The 20382-nt window shown below is 39.9% G+C and overlaps 1 protein-coding gene and 1 non-coding gene across 2 annotated transcripts in view; both read left to right on the top strand.

The window, feature by feature from the left end:
* Positions 1–61: 61 nt before the first annotated feature.
* The window catches only part of Wdhd1 (WD repeat and HMG-box DNA binding protein 1), a 36969-nt gene continuing 16648 nt past the window's right edge, over positions 62–20382 (top strand). Inside the window, exons 1-12 of the mRNA XM_050162377.1 lie at positions 62–358; positions 4865–4976; positions 6604–6755; positions 7524–7635; positions 7798–7848; positions 8700–8795; positions 11807–11899; positions 13685–13791; positions 14248–14389; positions 16531–16741; positions 17746–17927; positions 19235–19419. Coding sequence (XP_050018334.1) covers positions 282–358; positions 4865–4976; positions 6604–6755; positions 7524–7635; positions 7798–7848; positions 8700–8795; positions 11807–11899; positions 13685–13791; positions 14248–14389; positions 16531–16741; positions 17746–17927; positions 19235–19419 — 1520 coding nt within the window. The 5' untranslated portion in view covers positions 62–281. The remainder of the gene's footprint in view (positions 359–4864; positions 4977–6603; positions 6756–7523; positions 7636–7797; positions 7849–8699; positions 8796–11806; positions 11900–13684; positions 13792–14247; positions 14390–16530; positions 16742–17745; positions 17928–19234; positions 19420–20382) is intronic.
* On the top strand, positions 9939–10043 carry LOC126513872 (U6 spliceosomal RNA). Its single transcript, XR_007595455.1, has one exon. It is a non-coding gene; the product is annotated as a U6 spliceosomal RNA (small nuclear RNA).

Raw genomic sequence — 20382 nt, 5'->3', positions numbered from 1 at the left:
TGGGCGGCGGGCCGCGCATGCGCACAGGGCGAGCGCGCCCGAGCGCGGGAAGCTGCTCGCTGCGGACTGCTCCTTCCTCAGCCCCGAAGCTGTTGCACCCCGCTGCTGCTTGCCCGCGTTGCCTGAGCCTGCAGAGGAGAAGCTTGTCACCTCCCCGGCGGGTGGTGTGACAGACTCTCCGCCGTGACGTGCCGTTGCTCCTCGGGTGAGGGAAATAGGACTGCGTGGAGCGCACGAAAATACCAGTTCTTACAAAACGGTTCAGGTAGGCAAAGGGAAAGATGCCGGCCACACAGAAGCCCATGAGGTACGGGCACACGGAAGGACACACCGACGTCTGTTTTGATGATTCTGGAAGGTAAGCGTCTCGGGAAATAAAAAAAAGAACTAGCCAGGTGTGAATGTCAACCGAGATGACCCAGGCGGAGGGAGAGGCAGGGATAACAGGAGCGTCGGTTTCCTGAGACTTGTTTGTTTTCAACTGTCGTGGTAGTTCCAAATCTCAGGAAAGTTAAAAATCCTTTCCCCAGAGGAGCGTCTTCTCGCCACCCACAGTTTCATTCGGTGTCACGTTCAGTTTTTGAGCTCGCTCACTGCATACTGCTTGTCAAATCGCTCATCCCGTCGGCAATGGTAGCCTCTTTTGGCCTTAGTAATGTTATTTCTCTTTGTTCTCTTTCTTTCCCTTTTCTTTTTAACTTGCTGACTTCGAACTGACTTTCTTCTGTTTCTTTCTTAAACTGTTATTTTACTAGGGCGAGCCCTTCTCCTTAGGAAAAAAAAGGTCTATTTATTTTCTTTAGTTCGTGTCTTTTGTTGAGCTGCCCTGTGGGTGCTGGGAACCGAACCCGGGTCCTCTGAAAGAGCAGTCAGCGCTCATAGTTGTGAGCCATCTCTGCAGCCTTTTCTTCCCTTTTATCTTTCTGAATGCCATTCCTGTCAAGTACTGTTAAGTTGTGTGGCTTCCAATGCCACCCCTCTCTGTTGGTCCATAAAAAAAAATTTGTGAGCCTACTTTTCTGGGGGCTAGAGATAATGACAACAAGCCATGACCGTTCCCTTTATTGAAGTTAAGGTCTTCTGGGATTAATAGGCATCAGGCACAAATTAATTACGAAATAAATGTATATTTAGACGTATACTTAGCACTACTAAGTGATGAGCATATGGGCAGGAAGGCGATGTAGGTTAAAGGACAGAAAGTGTCTCTTAAGGGAGTGTCTTGAAGTGAGACCTGAAGGTTGAGTGGGTATTAAGCAATAATAAAGATAGGCCAGGGATATAGCGTAGTGGTAATACAGTCTCCAGCCACATGATAAAGAAAGAAACAAGAAGTCTAAAGAGTTGGGGGCATGGCAGTAGAGTGGTAATGTTGGCATTCTGAGTATATTCAAAAGGCCAGTGGACCCAGACGCCCTGCTTGCTTAAAAATTAAAAGTTATCTGTGCTATACTGTAAAGTAATGTGGAGATTCGTGAGATGGATATGCGAAGGTAGATGGGGTGTCTATGCAAGGCCTTCTGCTTTTAATCTTGTTTGGAGATGGGGAGATGACCAACCAGAATTCAGAGGGGCCTGCAATACCAGTGATTAGGAGGTGGAAGCAGGGGATTCTCAGAGCAAGCAGGCTAGCTAGATTAGCTGAATTCATGAATTCCGGGTTCAGGAGAGACCCTGCCTCAGTGTTTAAGAGCTATAGAAGAAAACATCTGCCTTCATATGCTTGTGCCTGCACATGAACACACACACACACATGTGAACACACATAAACACAGGCGTACAAACAATATACATACACGCTTGCATGTCCACACATAAGAACCTGGTTTTTGTCCTCACAGTGGGAAGGCACTATGTTTGAAACAGTGCAGCTATTCGTAGAGAAGATGAATGGAGGATGACTTAGTAGGAGGCGCTTTTATTAGCTGACTAGCAGAAGTGAGCACTAGAGTGGAGGTCGGCCTGGAGAAAACAGGTGATCAGTGGCTGAGGACAGAGAGAAGGACGTCTGATCATGTCTGCATATCTGGATGTTACAGTTGAGGGACTTAGGCTGTTATTTGTAGGTGCTGGAAATACTTGTCACTTGAAGAAGAGCGTGGTTTAGAGGGGGCAGGGAGTAGAGATTATGAATTATCTTTTGGACAAGGTTAGTACAGGATTTCTTTCAGATGTCCAACTAGAACTGTAAAGAGAACATTTGGAAATCAGAAAAATGAACTAGGGATAGAAATAGATGTATCTTTGCTTGATGTCTGTCAGTATTGAGGACTAAAGTCTTGACTGGGAACATGAATGGATTTGTCAGCCTATGTACAGATATATCTGCTGCATTAGTTTACATGACGTCACCTAGAGAGGAATGAATGTCGTGGTCAGATTCACAAGTGAAGTGCAGGTAGGATGGAGAGTAAATGCGCTCAACAATAGATTCTTTTGCTGTCTTGAGTAAAGCTGGAAGCAGTTGTTTGAAAGAAGAGGAGTTGGCGTGAGTCTAGGGAGAGGGAGAGTTGTTGGATGGACTAGGGAAACGTAGCTGGATTGAGGGCAGCACTAACACTTCCCTGGGCTTGAAGTGAGAACAGACAATCTGGATGTGCATTCTTCAACTGCTCTAACAGTGCAAACTTGAAAATAGACGGGTTAACCAAACCTGGGAGTGTCGTCGTGGGTACCAGAGCGATGGAGGGCCAGAGGTCAATGAGAAGAAGACAGATATTAGTGACAGACCGTGGGGATCTAAGATAGATTAGAAGGGATTTGAGAATTTAAGGAAGTGAGAAAGAGAAGGTTGTCTCAATACATTGGGTTCTGGGCTGGGCATGATGGTGTATGCTTTTGATCCAGCGCTGGGGCAAAGTCAGGCAGATGTTTGTGAGCTTGAGGCCAACTTGGTCTACATAGTAAGTTCCAGGTCAACCAGAGTTACATGATAAGAGTCTGTCTCAAAAATAGATAAACAAGCAAATAAATAGTTCTGTTTTTCAGTACAATACAAATTGTATGAGGGGCTAGAGTGGTGTCTCAGTGGTTAGTAGCCAGAGGACTTGGATCTATTTCCCAGCACCCACATGACAGCTGACAGCCATCTGCAACTCTGGGATTTGATGCCCTTTTCTGGTCTTTGGACACCAGGCAGGCATATGGTACGCAGACTACATATGCAGACAAAAGACTCATACACATCATATAAAACATTTTTTTACTTGTTTGAGTTAGAATGCTAAGGGTAATAAGGTAAAATATTAAGTGATTAGGACAGTGGAAGTTGAAATTATGAATCAGTTTCGATATTGTAGAGGTTAGACAGTCTAAGCTTGTGACCATGGAAGTGTGAGGTAGATGGCAGGGTCATAGCTGGTGTGTCAGGAAGAAGTTTCATCATATTGAATTGAAAAACACAAACTATGGTAGGCACGGTATGGACTTCTGAAAGGCTTTACTGTACCACGAGTGGGTTCCCCTTTGTGGAATAGGCCTTCAATCCAAACAGCACTTGGTTACCCCCATAACTGCCATGCCACATATGTCCACACAAGTCATATAGCACAGGCTGGTCTCAGACTTAATATGTAGCTGAGACCGACTCTGCCTCCCAAACACTGAGATTATAGTCAGTGCTATTACCCCGGCTAAACACTCTTATGAACCCCTTCTGATTTTTCTGTTTAGGAATTAATCATTCTTTTCTCCTAAACATTCACCTTCTTTATTTCTTTCCTTTTTCCCCTTTCTCTCCCTTCCTCTTTTTTTAATTTATAAATTTTTTGGCCATTTGCCCTATATTGTTTTTATTTAATTTGCTGGTTTTTGTTTTTTATTTATTTATTTATTTATTTATTTATTTATTTATTTATTTATTTATTTATTATGTGTATAATATTCTGTCTGTGTGTATCCCTGCAGGCCAGAAGAGGGCACCAGACCCCATTACAGATGGTTGTGAGCCACAATGTGGTTGCTGGGAATTGAACTCAGGACCTTTGGAAGAGCAGGCAATGCTCTTAACCTCTGAGCCATCTCTCCAGCCCTGTTTTTGTTTTTTGAAACAGGGTTTCTCTCTGTAGTTTTAGCTGTCCTGGAACTCGCTTTGTAGACCAGGCTGGCCTTGAACTCATGGAGATCCACCTGCTCTGCCTCCTGAATGCTGGGAATAAAGGCATGCATAACCACTGCCTGGCTAATTTGCAGTTTTATATGTAGCCAGGTAGGACATTAAAAAAAAAATGGGGCTGGAGAGATGGCTTAGTGGTTAAGAGCACTTGACTGTTCTTCTAGAGGTCCTGAGTTCAATTCCCAGCAACCACATGGTGGCTCACAACCATCTGTAATGAGATCTGGTGCCCTCTTCTGGCCTACAGACTTATATGCAGGCAGAACACTGCATACACAATAGATAGATAGATAGATAGATAGATAGATAGATAGATAGATAGATAGATAGATAGATAAATGCTCTGGGGAGATGAGAAGTTTGAAAAACAAGCTATAACAGATGCATCTAGTTATTTATTTGAATAATTATTTTGGGGTAGTCGAGCTCATATTTTTATTCAACAGACATTTGCTATAGTTTGTGTCATATGTTGATTGGTCCTGGGGATATATATGATGGATCAGTGTGGAAATAGTCTCTTCATTATTACAAGGAATAATTTTATGCCAGGAAGAACTGTAGAGAACATCAAACTTATCTTAATTTTATAGAATGAGAAGTTAGTAGTCTTTTATTGATGTTTATCTGAAAAAAATGAGAAAAATATTCACTAATGTCTTGATTTTGTTTCAGAATATATAAAAGTAGCATTCCATAAAAAGTATTCCTGAAACTGGGTGACATTTTCATGCTGTTTGTCCTTCACAGTTTCATTGTGACTTGTGGAAGTGATGGTGATGTGAGGATGTGGGAAGATTTGGACGATGATGATCCCAAGTCTATCAATGTTGGAGAAAAGGCATTTTCATGTGCTTTGAAGGTACTTAACTCACTCGATGGGAAGTAATGCTGGCGTGTGACTTTTATGTTTGGGTGAAAGATTATAGAAAAATATTAATTTCCCTTACTCTGTACTATATCTTTAGGGGAAGCACTTAGTTTTTTATTTAAAAAAAATTTATTTTTAAATTATGTATGTGTTTGCACTTGCACATCGAATCTAGCAGAGGGCACCACTTCCCTTGGGGCTAAAGTTACAGGTGGTTGTAAGCCGCCTTGCATGCTGGGAACCCTGAACATTCAGGTTCTCTGGAAGAGCAGTAACTGCTCTTAACTGCTAAGTCCAAGAATGAGAATGTTTCTTAAAGAAGTTTTGACTATATTGCATGCATCTTTCTTTACCTCCCAACCCCCCATTTCTATGATTTGTTTCTTGAGAGAGGGTCTTCTTCAGCTAAGACTGGCCTCAGACTCACTTAGCCAAGGGTGACCTTGAACTCCTGTTCTTTGGAACCTGAACTGTTTGCATCTATCAAGTGGTTGGATCATAGGGCTGCAGCACCATGCTGGGTTTATGTAGCGCTGGGGATCAAAGCCAGGGCTTTGTGCACGCCAGAGAGCATCCTACCAACTGAAATGTACAGCCCAGGACCACTGTAATAGCAAAAGTTGGAAGCAATTGAGGAAATTCTCAGAGAATTTGTTTTATAATTTGATAGAGCCATAAAATAGATATGCAACTATTAAAACAGGATAGCTTTTGTATATCTGCATCAGAAAAGATGTTTGTAATAAGTGAAAAATAGGAAAAGTTGTAGAAATATCTGTGTAGTGTGATGCTTAAGGGTTTTAAATATACAAATGTATTTCATGGGTTTAGGAAAAAGTTAAAATGACATAACCTGAATATTAATAGAGATTACTTTATACGAGTAGCAAACTTTTTGCCCAGGGCACTTTTATATTGTGTTTTTTTTTCTCCAGTAATAATCACGCATTGTGTTATTAAAAGTGTATAAGGAAGGAAAACAAAATGAGGATTATATATTAGTTTGCTAGCCCTTGTGTAACATTGTACCACAAACTTGGTGGCTTAAAACCTAGAACACTGTTGCTTCACAATCCTGGAGGCAGGAGCCTGAGATTTAAGGTGGCAGCACAGTTGACTCCTGCTGGTCTCTAAAGGAAGTAGTTCCTTATCTGCCTGCCTTCCAGCTGTCATTGTCTGACTCCATCCATGTTTCCATGTCCCTCCGTCTCAGCCGTGGGTCTGTGAGGCTTTATTCTGTCCCAAAGGCCGCGGGGCTGCTGCAGCAGCTTTGTCTTTTGATGTCATCTTCTGCACGGAAACTGTTTTCTCTGATAACCTCTTTTGGGTCTCCTCGTGTTTATGATACATGGCATCCTTTAAAATATAACTTTTTCTTACCATATTAAAAAAGTACAGGCTAAAGATTGGCTGGTGAAGATAGAATTAAGTTTTCTAAAGCTAGGAGATTTTTCTTACTAGTGTTTACTTTAGGCAAATAGTATGCTGATGAGTTCTCTCTCAGCACGAACTACATTTATAAGGCTTTGCGGTTTTTACAGGATTTTTCATTATGAAGATACTGTTAACTGATTTGAATTTCTTATGCCAGCATGGCTAACTTTTATTTTTCTTTAAGAACGGAAAGTTGGTCACTGCAGTTTCTAACAACACTGTCCAAGTCTACACGTTCCCTGAAGGAGTTCCGGATGGCATATTAACACGTTTCACTACAAATGCAAACCACGTGGTCTTCAATAGAGACGGCACTAAAATTGCTGCTGGGTCCAGGTAAGTTCAGCTCTCACACAGGGTTCCTAAGGGTGAGAGTTACAGGATACTGTCCACCTTTATTGTTGTTGCCAAGTCTTTAATAAAGCATTTAATAAAACTTGTGATTTAATATATATATATATTGCCTCTAGTGCTGAAAAAGATCAGAGGAAGGTGATAACTTGTTAGAAATTTAAAAAATTATTTTAGGTAGAACCAAAATCCAGATTTCTGCAGAGTCAATCCTCTCTCTCTCTCTCCCTCTCTCTCTCTCTCTATCTCTATCTCTATCTCTATCTCTATCTCTATCTCTATCTCTATATCTTTGTTTGTTGAGACACGGCTTCTCCCTTGCAATCCAATTCCCTCTGTAGACCAGGCTGGCCTCTACTGGGTTTAAAGGTATGTACCACCATACCATACCTGGTTTCTGAAGAATCTTTTAATTCTCCTTATAGGGGGAAAAAAACCCAACTTGTTGGATTGCTGAGATGGGATGTGATAGAACTTTCTAAAATGGTTGCAACTGTTAATTAGATTACAATAATACCTTAGAAGTATTTAGAGAAGCCACGTAGGCAGTGCTTTTATTTTAACAAGGTAAGAAGTTTTGACTGTATTTTCAGCATTTTTATTGAATGAAATGAAAGGTCAAGTTACTGAATGTGGGTGACACTCTGTTGTTATAACACTGTTCCAGCATTCACTCTTGTTCTGAAATGCTCAAGCCACGCCGTACGAGACACTTTTGTGTTTACTCATGTGATTCCTCTTAACTGTTTGTAGTGATTTTCTGGTCAAAGTTGTGGACGTGATGGATAACAGCCAGCAGCAAGCATTTAGAGGACATGATGCCCCTGTTTTAAGTCTGTCTTTTGATCCTAAGGATATCTTTCTGGTAAGCCTTTCATTCCCTTTTCATTTTCTTCAATGTGTTTAAAGCTATGGGAGAATTGGTAGAAATATTTACCCTTTTGGTCAAAGGCTTGTTTTAAATCATTTGAACCAGTTTCTATGTGGTATGACTAATTATAGAGAAATACATTGTTTATTTCTGCAGGCATCATCTAGTTGTGATGGAACTGTAAGAGTATGGAATGTTTCTGATCAGGTAAATTAGAAAATTTACATTTAAAGCATTTTGCCCATTTCTATGGTATTTTTGGTGTTATAGTATCTTATTGATCCAAGTAATTATTTATCTTTGTAATCTGTTCCCTATGAGTAGCATTAAACATTGCTTTCATTATTCCAGGATAATCTTATATATACATAAATATGTTGAACAGTAATTTCTTTTACACTAACTCATAGTAAAAGGGGCAATTAGGTCATTATATATTTAGAGGATAGCTACTCTGCCTGGGGCCTTGTATTAGATGTTGCTGATAGAGAAATAAATAAGACAGAAGCCACACTTGACTTGGAGAGTGACATAGAACCACGCCTGGTACACGTTTTTTAAAACACTGTCTGGTTGGGCAGAAGGAACAGTGTGGTCTCCCTGAGGCAGTCAGTGGGTTTGTGACCATACACATACTATGGCTGATAAGGGAAATATCCTTCACAGGTAGGCCTCAGTAGCCACAGTTTCTGCCTGAAGTCTTGAAGGAAGTAGTTCTGACTTTGATAACTTTGATGTCTTACTGTTTTATGGCAGACCTTTCAAGATTTATTTATTTTTGTTGACATGTTTAATTTATTGAAGGCCTTTCTGGGCTTTTTGATTTGTGAGAGTTGTGTTTGTTTAATGCTCATAGAGAGTGCTCCTGTGTAAGTTTGTACTCTTTGTGTATCTGAAGGACTTAAAACAGAATAGGTAATTAGTTGTGACAGTTAAAGTGTATTAAGTTGCATATTCTCAAGACATAACAAATGGAAGAAACCACCTGTTAAGTCTGTTTTACCTGTTTTGAGAGAAATTTTGATGAAGAGGAGTAAATTTTCTTTTTTAAAAAACAGACATGTGCTATTAGTTGGCCAATCCTACAAAAGTGCAATGATGTTGTGAATGCCAGGTCCATCTGCAGACTCGCGTGGCAGCCCGGAGCCGGGAAAGTAAGCAACACTTTCAGTCCTTGTTAATTTTTAATGTGAGAAGTTCGGTTTTTTTATTATAATTTTATTTGTATTATATCATTTAGAACTCTAAGTCAAATAATACTGAAGTGCTTCAAGAAATGTTTTAACTTTTAAAAATTTTATTGTGTGTATGAATGTGATGTTTGGGTGTATGCATGCATGCCATAACATGCTTGCAGAGAGGACAGCGGACAATTTTTAAAAAGAATATGAAAAGTTGGGGTGTAGATTGGCACGATGGCTCTACGAGCAATAACACTTGCCACGAGTATGAATACTCCCTTGGAATCTCGTAAAAGTGAAAGGATAGATCTTTTGAAGTTATATGTTTACATGAATTATTCCTATGTTTTCCTATTCATTAACACTTAATGGAACAATTCTGAAACAGGATTATTTGCAGGGTTGAAGAGATATGGAAGTCTTTCTCAGAATAATGACTCAGTGCTGCTTTTAGGCATATTCTATAAGTATACTTATACCTGTGCACTACAGTATATGTATAACAAAAATTATACCGTCCAATGAGATTGCAAATATCTTAGGGATTTATTTTTAGGCAACTGGTTAGATAAATGTTGGTAGTCCTGAAAGTTAGATTCTCTCTAACGATTAGAATGAGGACTATCTTCCGTGTTCTTATGAAACAGACTTTAAAATGTATTAAGTACAAACTATCAAACTACAAAGTAGTAACTATAGCTAGACTGTTAATGCTTATTAATAAAGACATCACTATACATGTATACTTATATATATTCACACACATGCATATATATTTATGCATTTTTTGTTTTATTTTGGGAAGGGGCTCATGATCAAGCTGCTGTGTAGCTAGGGAAGACCTTAAACTCATGCTTCTGCGTCTGAGTATTAGGATTACAGGCTCACATGCAGCCGGCTCATGAATTTTATAGTCTGCTTCTATTTGCCATGATGGGTAGAACTGGTTCTGATTTGGAGAGACTTTCAGGACAGACCCTTCCTTTTGAATCTTGAAGATATTTTTCCTTTGACACAGGGCTATGTAGTCAGAAGTCTCCTGCCTCTTTCTGAATGCTGGCCTCCATGCTAACCACACTTAGCCTCCATGAGTTGAGTGAACACTTAAGAGTGTAAATTCACTTTGGTAGCATATTTACTAAAATTGGGATGGTACAGAGAACTTTAGGATGGTCCTTATGCAAGAATGACATGCATACTTATGAAGCATTCTATGTATTTTTTAAAAAATAATTCCATGATGATATCTTCTATACTACTTAAAAGTAAAATATGTTATTAGATTTTTAATTAATTAATTTCTTTGTTTGCATGTTTTATTTGCATGCCTGGTGATTGAGTGGACCAGAAAAGGGCACTGAATCCCTTTGGGCTGGAGTTACAGATTGCTGTGAACTTTTGGGAATCAAACCCAGGCTCAGCAAGAGCAGCCAGTACCCTCAACTGCTGCACTCTCTCTTCAGCCCCACTTTTTTATATTTTTTACTTTTATTTTAATTTTTTTTCAAGACAGGTTTTCTCTGCATAGCCTTGGTGGTCCCAGAATTCACTCTGTAAACAGGCTGTCCTCGAAATCACAGAGATCCTCCGGTCCCCGGCTCCCAAGTGCTGGGATTAAGGGCGTGCACCACCACTGCCCAGTTCAGTCTCACTCTATTAACCTTTTTTTAAATATGGAAAAAAATGCTTGGGTCTTTTTTTTTTTCTTGGAGGGGGTGTTGAGACAGGATTTCTCTGTATAGCTTTGGAGCCTGTCCTGGAACTCACTCTGTGGACCAGGTTGGCCTTGAACTCACAGATATCCACTGGCCTCTGCCTCCCGAGTGTTGGGATTAAAGGTGTGCGCTACCACCTGCCTAGTACACTTTTTGTTTTTTCAGTGTTCTGATAGTGCTGTTTTTTTGTGGTTGCTTTTCTTCCTAAGCCCTGGACCTTGTGTAGTTAAAGCACATTCTTCCACTCAGCTATCTCCCAGACCTTCCATGGTTTTATTTTTTCTATTTACCTGTTTCTTGGAAGAATAGACCAAACAAGAAGTTGGTTTCATTTTCTTCTCAAGACATTAAAAGTTTTATAGAGCCAGTGAGATGCTCAACAGGTAAAGGTTCTTGCTGCCAGGTTTGACTACCTGAATTTGATCCTCTAGACACACCTGGGAGAAGACCAACTGCTGCACATGCACACACACAAAATAAATTAATAAAAGTAAATGTAATTTTAAAAGTTAAAAAAAATTGAGGACTCTGACTTTATTTCCTAGCAACAAATGAGATGGATTTTTAGATATAAGAAGGGTAGATTCTGAGGCGGGAGAGATGGCTCAGCAATTTAGAACACTACCTGCTCTCTCAGAGGACCCAGCTTCAATTCCCGGCAATTACAAAGTGGTTAACAGGCATCCGACCCTCGCCTCTGGCCTCCATGGGCGTCAGGCATGCGAGTGGCACAGACATGCAAATAGATAAAGTGCACATACAATAAAATTAAATAAATCTTTAAAAATACAAGAAAGTTAGTCTTTAGAAATAGACTAGCTTTGTTTCCCCCTGTGGTGGCACACATCTTTAATTCCAACACTCAGGAGGCAGAGGCCGGTGGGATGTCTTTATGCTGGCAAGCCTGACAGCCTGAGTTTGAACCACAGAACCTAAGTCGGTGGAAGAGGAGAACAGACTCCTACAGGTTGTCCTCTGGCCTCTCTGTGTGCGCCGAGGTGGCTTGCTCTCTCTCTCATACAAGCATGTTATTTATTATATGTAGTAGCTACTATGCTAGTGCTTTGTTTTTCATTGAAAGTAATAGATGGATGGTCACTCATTTTTATTTTTTCTTATCAAAATTTCAAATCATGTGATTTATTTTGAGTTTTATTAATAGGAATTGAAATTCAAATTTGCTCTTATGTCTTGTGAGTTTACCTAGATTAGCTTTGCAATTAGCTCTGCAAATTGAATTTATGTAACTTTGTCTGTCTTTCCCAATAGTTATTAGCAGTTCCTGTGGACAAATCTGTAAAGCTGTACAAAAGAGAAACTTGGACTAATCCATTTGATCTTTCAGATAGTTCTATCTCTCAGGTGGGTTTGTAAGTTGACTATGTCGTGGAACAGTAACTATAGCAAGAATTGAATGCATGCTCTACTAAAACAGTTGTCAGAGGAAGCATGTGGGCTGGAGAGATGACTCAGGGCTTAAGATCACTGACTGCTTTCAGAGAACCCAGGCTTGATTCCCAGCACCTACATACATGGCAGCTCACAACCATAAGAAACTGTAGTTTCAGGGTATCTGATGCCCTCTTGTGGTACACAGGCAAACATTCAGGCAAAATCGCCATACATGTAAAAATAAATGGGCATATAAATAAATTTATAGAAAGTAAAGTTACCCTTAGCTTGATATTAGACTAAATTATTCTTGAATTTTTATTTTACGTTTCAATAAGACTTGTGAATCTAGTCTCTAGAATTTTAGTTGATGAGAGATTGTTGGTTTTTTTTTTTTTAGATTTATTTATTTTTAGGCAGGACCTGTCTTACGGTTTTTGTTGCTGTGAAGAGACCATGACCACAGCCACTCTTGTAAAGGAAAACATTTACTTGGGGTGGCCCACATTTTCAGTTTAGTCTATTACCATCCTGGTGTGGCATGGTGGCGTGCAGGAGACACTGTGCAGAAGTAACTGAGAGTCCTACATCTCAACTCGCAGGAAGGGGTCTGTCTTACTGGGCGTGGCTTGAGTATATTTGAGACCGCAAAGCCCGCCTCCACAGTGACACACTTCCTCTAACAAGACCAAACCCAATAGTGCCACTTGCTTTGGGGGTTGTTTCTTTAAAACCGCCCCAGGGTCTCACCACATAGCCCTTTCTGCCTTGAGTTCTCTGTGCAGACCAGGCTGGCATTTAATTTATAGAAATCTACCCACCTTGCCAGGCGGTGGTGGCGCATGCCATTAATCCCAGCACTCAAGAGGCAGACGCAGGTGGATCTCTGTGAGTTTGAAGCCAGCTTGGTCTATAAGAGCTAGTTCCAGGACAGGTTCCAAAGCTACAGAGAAACCTGTCTCAAAACAAACGAAAAAGAAAAAAGAAAAAAAGAAAAAGAAAAGAAATCCACCTGCCTCAGCCTCATTGGGATTAGAAATGTCTGCCACCATGCCTGGCTAAATTTAATCTTTAAGTGAATGTTTTTGTTTTTTGTTTTTGTTATTTTTTTGCCTATGTATAAGTGGGCTGTGTATTTGCCTGGTGCCTGAGGAGACCAGAAGAGGGCTGTGAACCCCTGGCACTGGAGTTCTGGATGGTTGTAAGCTGCCATGTGGGTGCTGAGAGCCAAGCCTGGTCCTCTTCTAAAGCAGCCAGTGCTCCTAACCACTGAACCACCTCTCTAACACCTTGTCATTTTTCTTATTCTGTCTCTGTCTTTCATTTCCTCATTTCTATCAAATTTTAGGTCAAAAATTACTGATGTATATTCATTCACTATTTATACTTATGTATGTTTTTGCGGTTCAAGGCTTTAGGGTAGCAACAGTGACTTGCTAAAGTTCACCTCATTTACTGGTGTCTTCATTTGGTGGTGAATCTTAGAGGGGATTCTTTTTTTTTCTCTTCAGGATGTTAACATTGTTTTATACTGTTATATTTCATTGTTAAGAATTAGGCAGGTACTAATTTCTTCTTGGCTAGCAAAACAACATATGCTAATAGCTGAAGATTATTTACAAGGTTAAAAATAAGTACACTTTATTGCCATTTAAAATGTAATTAGAATAATATAGACTAGAGAATTAAAGCTATTTGGGGGTAATAAAGTGGGTAGTTTCTAAATATACATTATTATTAACTGTTTCTTTGTAGACACTCAATATAGTTACCTGGTCTCCCTGTGGGCAGTATTTGGCTGCAGGTACTATTAATGGCTTAATTGTAGTTTGGAATGTGGAAACCAAAGACTGCATGGAAAGGTACAATTTATTGTTTTTGTTTTATTAGAAAATATTTGCCCATTTTGACTGTTAATCAAAATGAAAATAGCTCTTAGATGATGAAAACCATTTAGTTTTTTAAGTATTTATTTACTCATTGTGTGTGTGTGTGTGTGTGCGCGCGCACTGGAGAGAGCATGCGTGTTGCAGTGTACTGTAGAGCTCAGAAGACATTGCATGAGTCGGTTCTTGCATCGTGAGGGTTCTGGAGGTCAAACTCAGGCTTAGTGACAAGAGTCCTTACACACCAAGCCATCTCCAGTACTGTGTAATTTCTTTATGTTCAAATTTACCTAGAAAGTAAAGAAATGTAGTTTTGATTTGGTTTTGGATGGTGCTGAAGATTGAATGCTTCTAGGCAAGGACTCTACTACTGAATCACATTCTCCAGTCCAGTGACTGTGACTTTAAAAGAGCCTCCTTTTTCACTTTTAGGGTGAAACATGAGAAAGGTTATGCAGTTTGTGGCCTGGCCTGGCATCCTACCTGTGGTCGAATCTGTTACACTGATATAGAAGGGAACCTTGGGATCCTGGAGAATGTTTGCGACCTCAGTGGCAAGGTGTCGAGCAGCAAGGTAATGTGTATTGTGCTGGAACAGTTTTTCCACTGTTTCTGCAGTGGTGTGGATTTAGGAAACAGAGTAAACTGCCTTATTTTCTTGTGAAATTACAGCTTTTGTTTCTATCTTAGATGTTCAGTAATCATCTGTAATAAAGCTATTTACATCTGTTCAACCTAAATTTCTCACATATTTCACAAGGAAGCTTTGCTTGCTCCATTGAATGCTTTTCTAAATGATTTTCTTGTTTTTTTCTTTTTTATTACTTTGTAATTTTTTGTAAAATACTACTTTTGCATTTTGTATGAGAATTGTTAAATGTTTTAGAACTAAGACTTAAGATTTAATAACTGAGCTTGATGGTGGTGGTGCATGCCTTTAATCCCAGCACTCAGGGAGGCAGAGGCAGGCGGATCTCTGAGTTTGACACCAGCCTGGGCTACAGAGTGAGTTCTAGGACAGCCAGAGATAGGCAGAGAAACCCTGTTTCGAAAAACAACAAACAAATAAATAAAAAATAAGATTTAATTACCGAGACAGGTCTCAACTGGCTTATCAACCTTTTCTGCCTGGAATTAGCTCTGCTCTTCAAGCTTCACCTGGCTTCTCTGCTTGGTCCTCTGAGCTCCCAGCCTGCTCTGAGCTGGTGACCCCGGGTTCAAGGGTAAAGATGTTTCTCTCCCTGGCCCAGGTCTCAAATACAGGGGGTGTTTCTTTCTCTGACTCTGGGTTCAGAGTCAGGGTGCTCAGTGATTGGTTGGTTTCCTGGTCCAGTTGTCTCTTTTACCCTATACTTAAAAAGAACTGCATCCTATAAGAACATTCAAAGAAAGCACAGTTTAAAATTCAAGCCCTCGGCTAGGCAGCTTGGCAGCACACACTGTTAGTCCCAGCTCTCAGAGACAGAGGCAGGTGGATCTTTGTGAGTTCGAGGCCAGCCTGGTCTACAGAACGAGTTCCAGGACAGCCAGGGCTACACAGAGAAACCATGTCTCAAAAAACAAAAACAAAACAACAAAAATTCAGGGTCCTCATTGAATCACATGTGGACCCTGCCCACTTAAAGATTCATTTTGCATTGAAAATGTTACACTTTGAGAGAACATTCTGAGGTTTCACAGAGTGGACTGTGATGTGAATTCATAGGAAGAATTCCCTTGATAGTGTGGTGGAATATTTCCAGTGCGTTTGGAGTGGCCTCGCTCTTGTTCCTCCCAGTGTCACAGCTCTTCTCCCAGATTCCAGCTTTCTTCTGCAGGGTGGGTGCTGTCAGTGCTGAACTTCAAAACATGTTCCCCTTTTCTGCCCCTCTAGCCCTCCTTTACCACAGGCGATCTCGTGGACTCCATGTCCTTTCATGGGCTCTACATGTTATTGAGGAAATTGAGGTTCCCTTTTGTGGGTTCTTAGTTTTATTAATAAAACAAATTAAGATGGACTTAGAAGGAAGTTTGAGGACTATCTTATTAGAGTTAGAAAGGAAAACAATAGTGGGAACTCCCAGCAGTTGCTGGGAACCTTGAGGGAGATGTAGAAGAGAGTCAGGCCTTTAAATTCGGCATGGAGGTCAGCAGGCAGCTATGGGAGGTTGTGACGGTGGTTGGGGGTCTGGAGAGCAGCCAAGCGAGCCGGAGTGTCAGGGGAAGGACCTCGTCCTTCAGCAGTGTCTGGAAAAGAGGTGCAGGGTGAGCAGGCCGACTTAGCAGTGCTGCATGGTGATAGCTCTTCAGGAGGCTTCCTGCGAATGGTGTTTGCTGACTGTCCCTACACCTGGCCTGTCCCCAGAGAACACAGCACCTAGAATAAGTGTATTGGCTAGTCACTTTAAATCATAGGAACGTGCTTGAAAGAGTTTGAACATGTCTTTAGGAGCCAGGTGTGTTTGGTTGTCTGCAGTCCCAGCACTTGCCAGGTAGAGGCAGCAAGATCACTCAGTGGCATAGTGAGTTTGAGGCCAACATGGGATATATGGGACAGTGTTTCAAAAACCCAAAATCACAAAGAGATTGCCTCTGGAAATCAAGGCTGTACGTTTATGTGCAAGGAACTGGGTTTATCTCTGGCACCACATTAACAGCAAAAGAAAAAGAGCCTCCTTTTGCCTGATTGTGTTTTTCTACGTCATTTACTAATATGTTCTAATTTGATTTTTCAAGGTGTCTAGTAGAGTGGAAAAGGATTACAATGATCTTTTTGATGGAGACGATACAAGTAGCGCTGGCGATTTTCTAAATGACAATGCGGTTGAGATGCCTTCTTTTTCAAAAGGAATTATAAATGATGAGGATGAGGACGATGACCTCATGCTGGCTGCGGATCGTCTCAGACGGAGAAGTCATGTCCTGGGAGATGATGAAAACTCAGCTGGTATGAATTTGACTTTGCGCGTGTGATAATCCCCTTGCTATTAGTTTTCCAGATGTTATTAAAACTATCAGATGGCTTAATTAGTGTTTAGAACTGCATTCTAAATCCTATGTTAAAAAAATTTCAAATCAGCCCTCTAAGTCTTTCTAACAAACTATAAGATAAGTTATACTCCAAACAAATAGGAAATAATAGAGATGAACTCAATGACATTGACAACAATAAAGTTAGAGAGAAGACTAGCTCTAAGGATAGAGGCTGTTATGCCTGACCTCACCACCTGAGGTCCCACAAGACAGCAGGAGAGAACTCACTTCCCAGTGTTATCCTCTGACCTCCACACGCGTCATGCCATATGTGTATTTGCACTCAAAGACACACACAACTAAATTACAAACCTGGTCCAGCAAGATGGCTTATTGGGTATAAGTGCCTTCCTATTAAGGCTAACAGTCTGGGTTCAGTCTCTGAGACCCACAAATATGCGGCAAACACTTTTACCACCAAACCGTCTCTACAGCCCCAGACTTTAAAGAAAATTATGATTCGTGTGTGTGCATGTCACAGCATGCATGGAGTTGGTTCTCTCCCTCTACCTTTCTGTGGATTCTCAGAATCAAAGTCAGGTTACCAGGTTTGCACAGCAAGAAGCTTTAATTGCTTAGTCATCTTGCTGGTCCACCCAGAACATCTTAAAAAAGAAATAGAAACTGATTTATAGAAATCAAGAATTGGCAAAATGAGTATTTTTACTGTAACTGGATGGTAGCTAGCAATGCAGAGACTATTAACAGAGTTTGGTGTCGTTGCCTAGACTGACGTAAGGCACCGTGTGTTCTGTCTCCCTGGACGTTTGCATCGTTGCTCCATTTCTTAATGTGCTGGAAGAGGCGAGTAGTGTGTCAGCCATGCCTGAGAAATGTAGGAACGCCCTCTGCTCTTCATAACGCTTTTCCTTTTCTAGGTTGTTAATTATGATTGTCTTATACTTCTTTGTTCTGTAGATGCAACAATGCTAAACACTGGTCTTCACAAAGAGGAAGGGGAAGACGACCAGGCAGGCAGTATTCATAATCTCCCCCTTACAAAATCCCAAAGGCCATTCTATGATGGGCCCATGCCAACACCTCGACAGAAGCCATTCCAGCCCGGTTCTACACCCTTGCATCTCTCTCACAGATTCATGGTAAGCTTTCAGCTACACCTGACTTTCAAGTAATTCTTCAAGCATTGTTTCCCCTACAGTTTTTTTTTCTTTTTTGGTTTTTTGAGACAGGGTTTCTCTGTGTAACAATCCTGGCTGTCCTAGACTCACTCTGTAGACCAGGCTAGCCTCAAATTTGCAGAGATCCACCTGCGTCTGCCTCCTGTGTGCTGGAATTAAAGGTGTGACCACCACTACCACTGCCGCCCAGTGAGCTTATTCTTTTTTAAAACTAGTTAGTATCTTAGGGGCTCAGTAGTTATGAGTGCTGGCTAGATTCAATTGCCCAGCCAAAGTGGCAGCTCACAACTGTCTGTAATTCCAGTCTCGGGGAATTGAATATCTTCTTCTGACCTCTACAGTGGTACACAGACATTACACGCAGATTAAAAACCCACACACATAAAACTTTTTAAATTTTTAAAAATTAGAATAGAGAACCTAATATCTTAGTATTTAAAACAAGGTATAACACAGTGAGCATTAAGATGTTTCTTGAATTGATTAATGAAAATATTAGCATTTGCTTCAAGTTTGAGAGCTTGAAAGTTCAGGATGTTATTTGTTATTTATTTGATGTTTTTCTTTCTGCAAATGTTGTTAGATGTTTTTATCAAAGACCTGGTCTTGGCTTACATTTTAGTATAAATACAAAAGGAGGTATTTCATCATAAAACTTTGTTAATAATTATCATCAAGCAATACATCTTAGTGTCAATATTTTATTTATAGCTATGTTAACATGCTCTTCTGGCCTTGGTGGCACCAGACATGAACATGGTGCATATACATACATGTAGGAAGAACACTCAAATACATTAAAAAGAAAGACTGACAGGACCAAATGTGAGCCTGTAGTGTACATCAGTAGAAGATAAACTTTCCAAATGGTACCAGTTTATGTTGTTTTACAGTTTGTATATTTATTCTGTAACCAGTTATTTGAATAGAAAAAGAAATGTTGCATTTATATCTTTATTTGTGTAGAAACTCAAAGTTTGAGGTATTTATTTTTAAGAATTTAATGGTTTGGATAAGTGCTTTTTCAATTGTGTTATGTAATTCTTAAAATGTTAAGTGTTCCATTTGCTAATTGATTATGTGACTTTTTATAAAGGAAAGAATAATTAGTCATTATAGCTCCGAAATTACCACTGTTTTCTGAAGCTGTGCTGAGTTAGATAAAGTGTGGTAACTCTGGATACAGATTGAGCTATAGTCCTTGGTCAGTGCTCTTGTAACATGGCCTTAGGAGTTTGCTTTTCTTAACTGGTCTTATGTACTCGTAGGTTTGGAACTCTGTTGGGATTATTCGTTGCTATAATGATGATCAGGACAGTGCCATAGATGTGGAATTCCACGACACCTCCATCCATCATGCAACACACCTATCGAACGCTTTCAACTACACCATGGGAACTCTTTCCCATGAAGCTGTTCTGTTGGCATGTGAAAGCACTGATGAATTGGCAAGGTATGGGGGAGAAGCTGGCATTGCTGAACTGCTAGATCAAGTTGTGTCTTTTATACTACGGAATACCAGAAACTCGGCTTGGGTGTAAGCACCAGTACAGCTCAGAATATGTTTTGCTCTTAGTTATCTCCTCGTTGCATCTTCTGCATATGAAAATGATAGGGTGTGACTTCTAATACAAGAGAGATGAGATTATGTTTTATGTTGTTATTGCTATTACTATTAATAATGTAACATTTGTAGAACATTCAGAAAATGACAGTTCCCTTAGTTCCCCTGAATTCCCTTTAGAATTCTCCTAGAATTAATAATATGGTGTGTATTCTTGACCTCGTTTTATATGAACCCTCCTTTTCAATAATTTATATACAAGAAAATGTAACCATACTTCAGGTTGATGAGTTGACAGATTGGTATATACTTGTGAGTAACTACTACTTCAGAGTATAGATTATTTTTTATTATCTGAAAATTTTTTTATATTTCTTATAATTAATTCAGTCCTAGTCTTGGATTATTGCTGGCCTCAGTATTTTGTTTGCTTTGTCATAGATTAGATTTGAAATCTTTCTTTGAAAAATAATTTTTTAAAAGGAAGATGACATCAAAATGTAGTATTTATGGGGGAGGGGGAGGGGAAGGGGAGGCGGCGGTGGGGAAGAGACAAATCTTTAATAAATAAATAAATAAAATGTAGTATTTAGCAAGTTTTTCTTTTTGTTTAATGGATTGTTAACTAGTTTACGTGATTTGATAGACAGATATCACAGCTCTATATATTTCCTTTTTGTTTTAAAATTAGTATTCAGAGAATCAATATTTCTTCTGATATCAAATTTGGGTGCTGCCTGCATTCCGAATGCATAGAGAGAAGAGACAGGAAGTATATCAGCTTTTAGCAGTGTTAATAGTTTTACTGGTGATATCTGATTGCTTTTTTCTTTCTCTTTCTTTGGTCATACA

This window comes from Alexandromys fortis, unplaced genomic scaffold (assembly GCF_014885135.2).
Source record: "Alexandromys fortis isolate MF-2015 unplaced genomic scaffold, M_Fortis_MF-2015_v1.1 scaffold_130, whole genome shotgun sequence".
Lineage (NCBI taxonomy): Eukaryota > Metazoa > Chordata > Mammalia > Rodentia > Cricetidae > Alexandromys > Alexandromys fortis.
The sequence above is the reverse complement of the archived record's forward strand: the minus strand, read 5'-3'. Positions and strand labels throughout refer to the sequence as shown.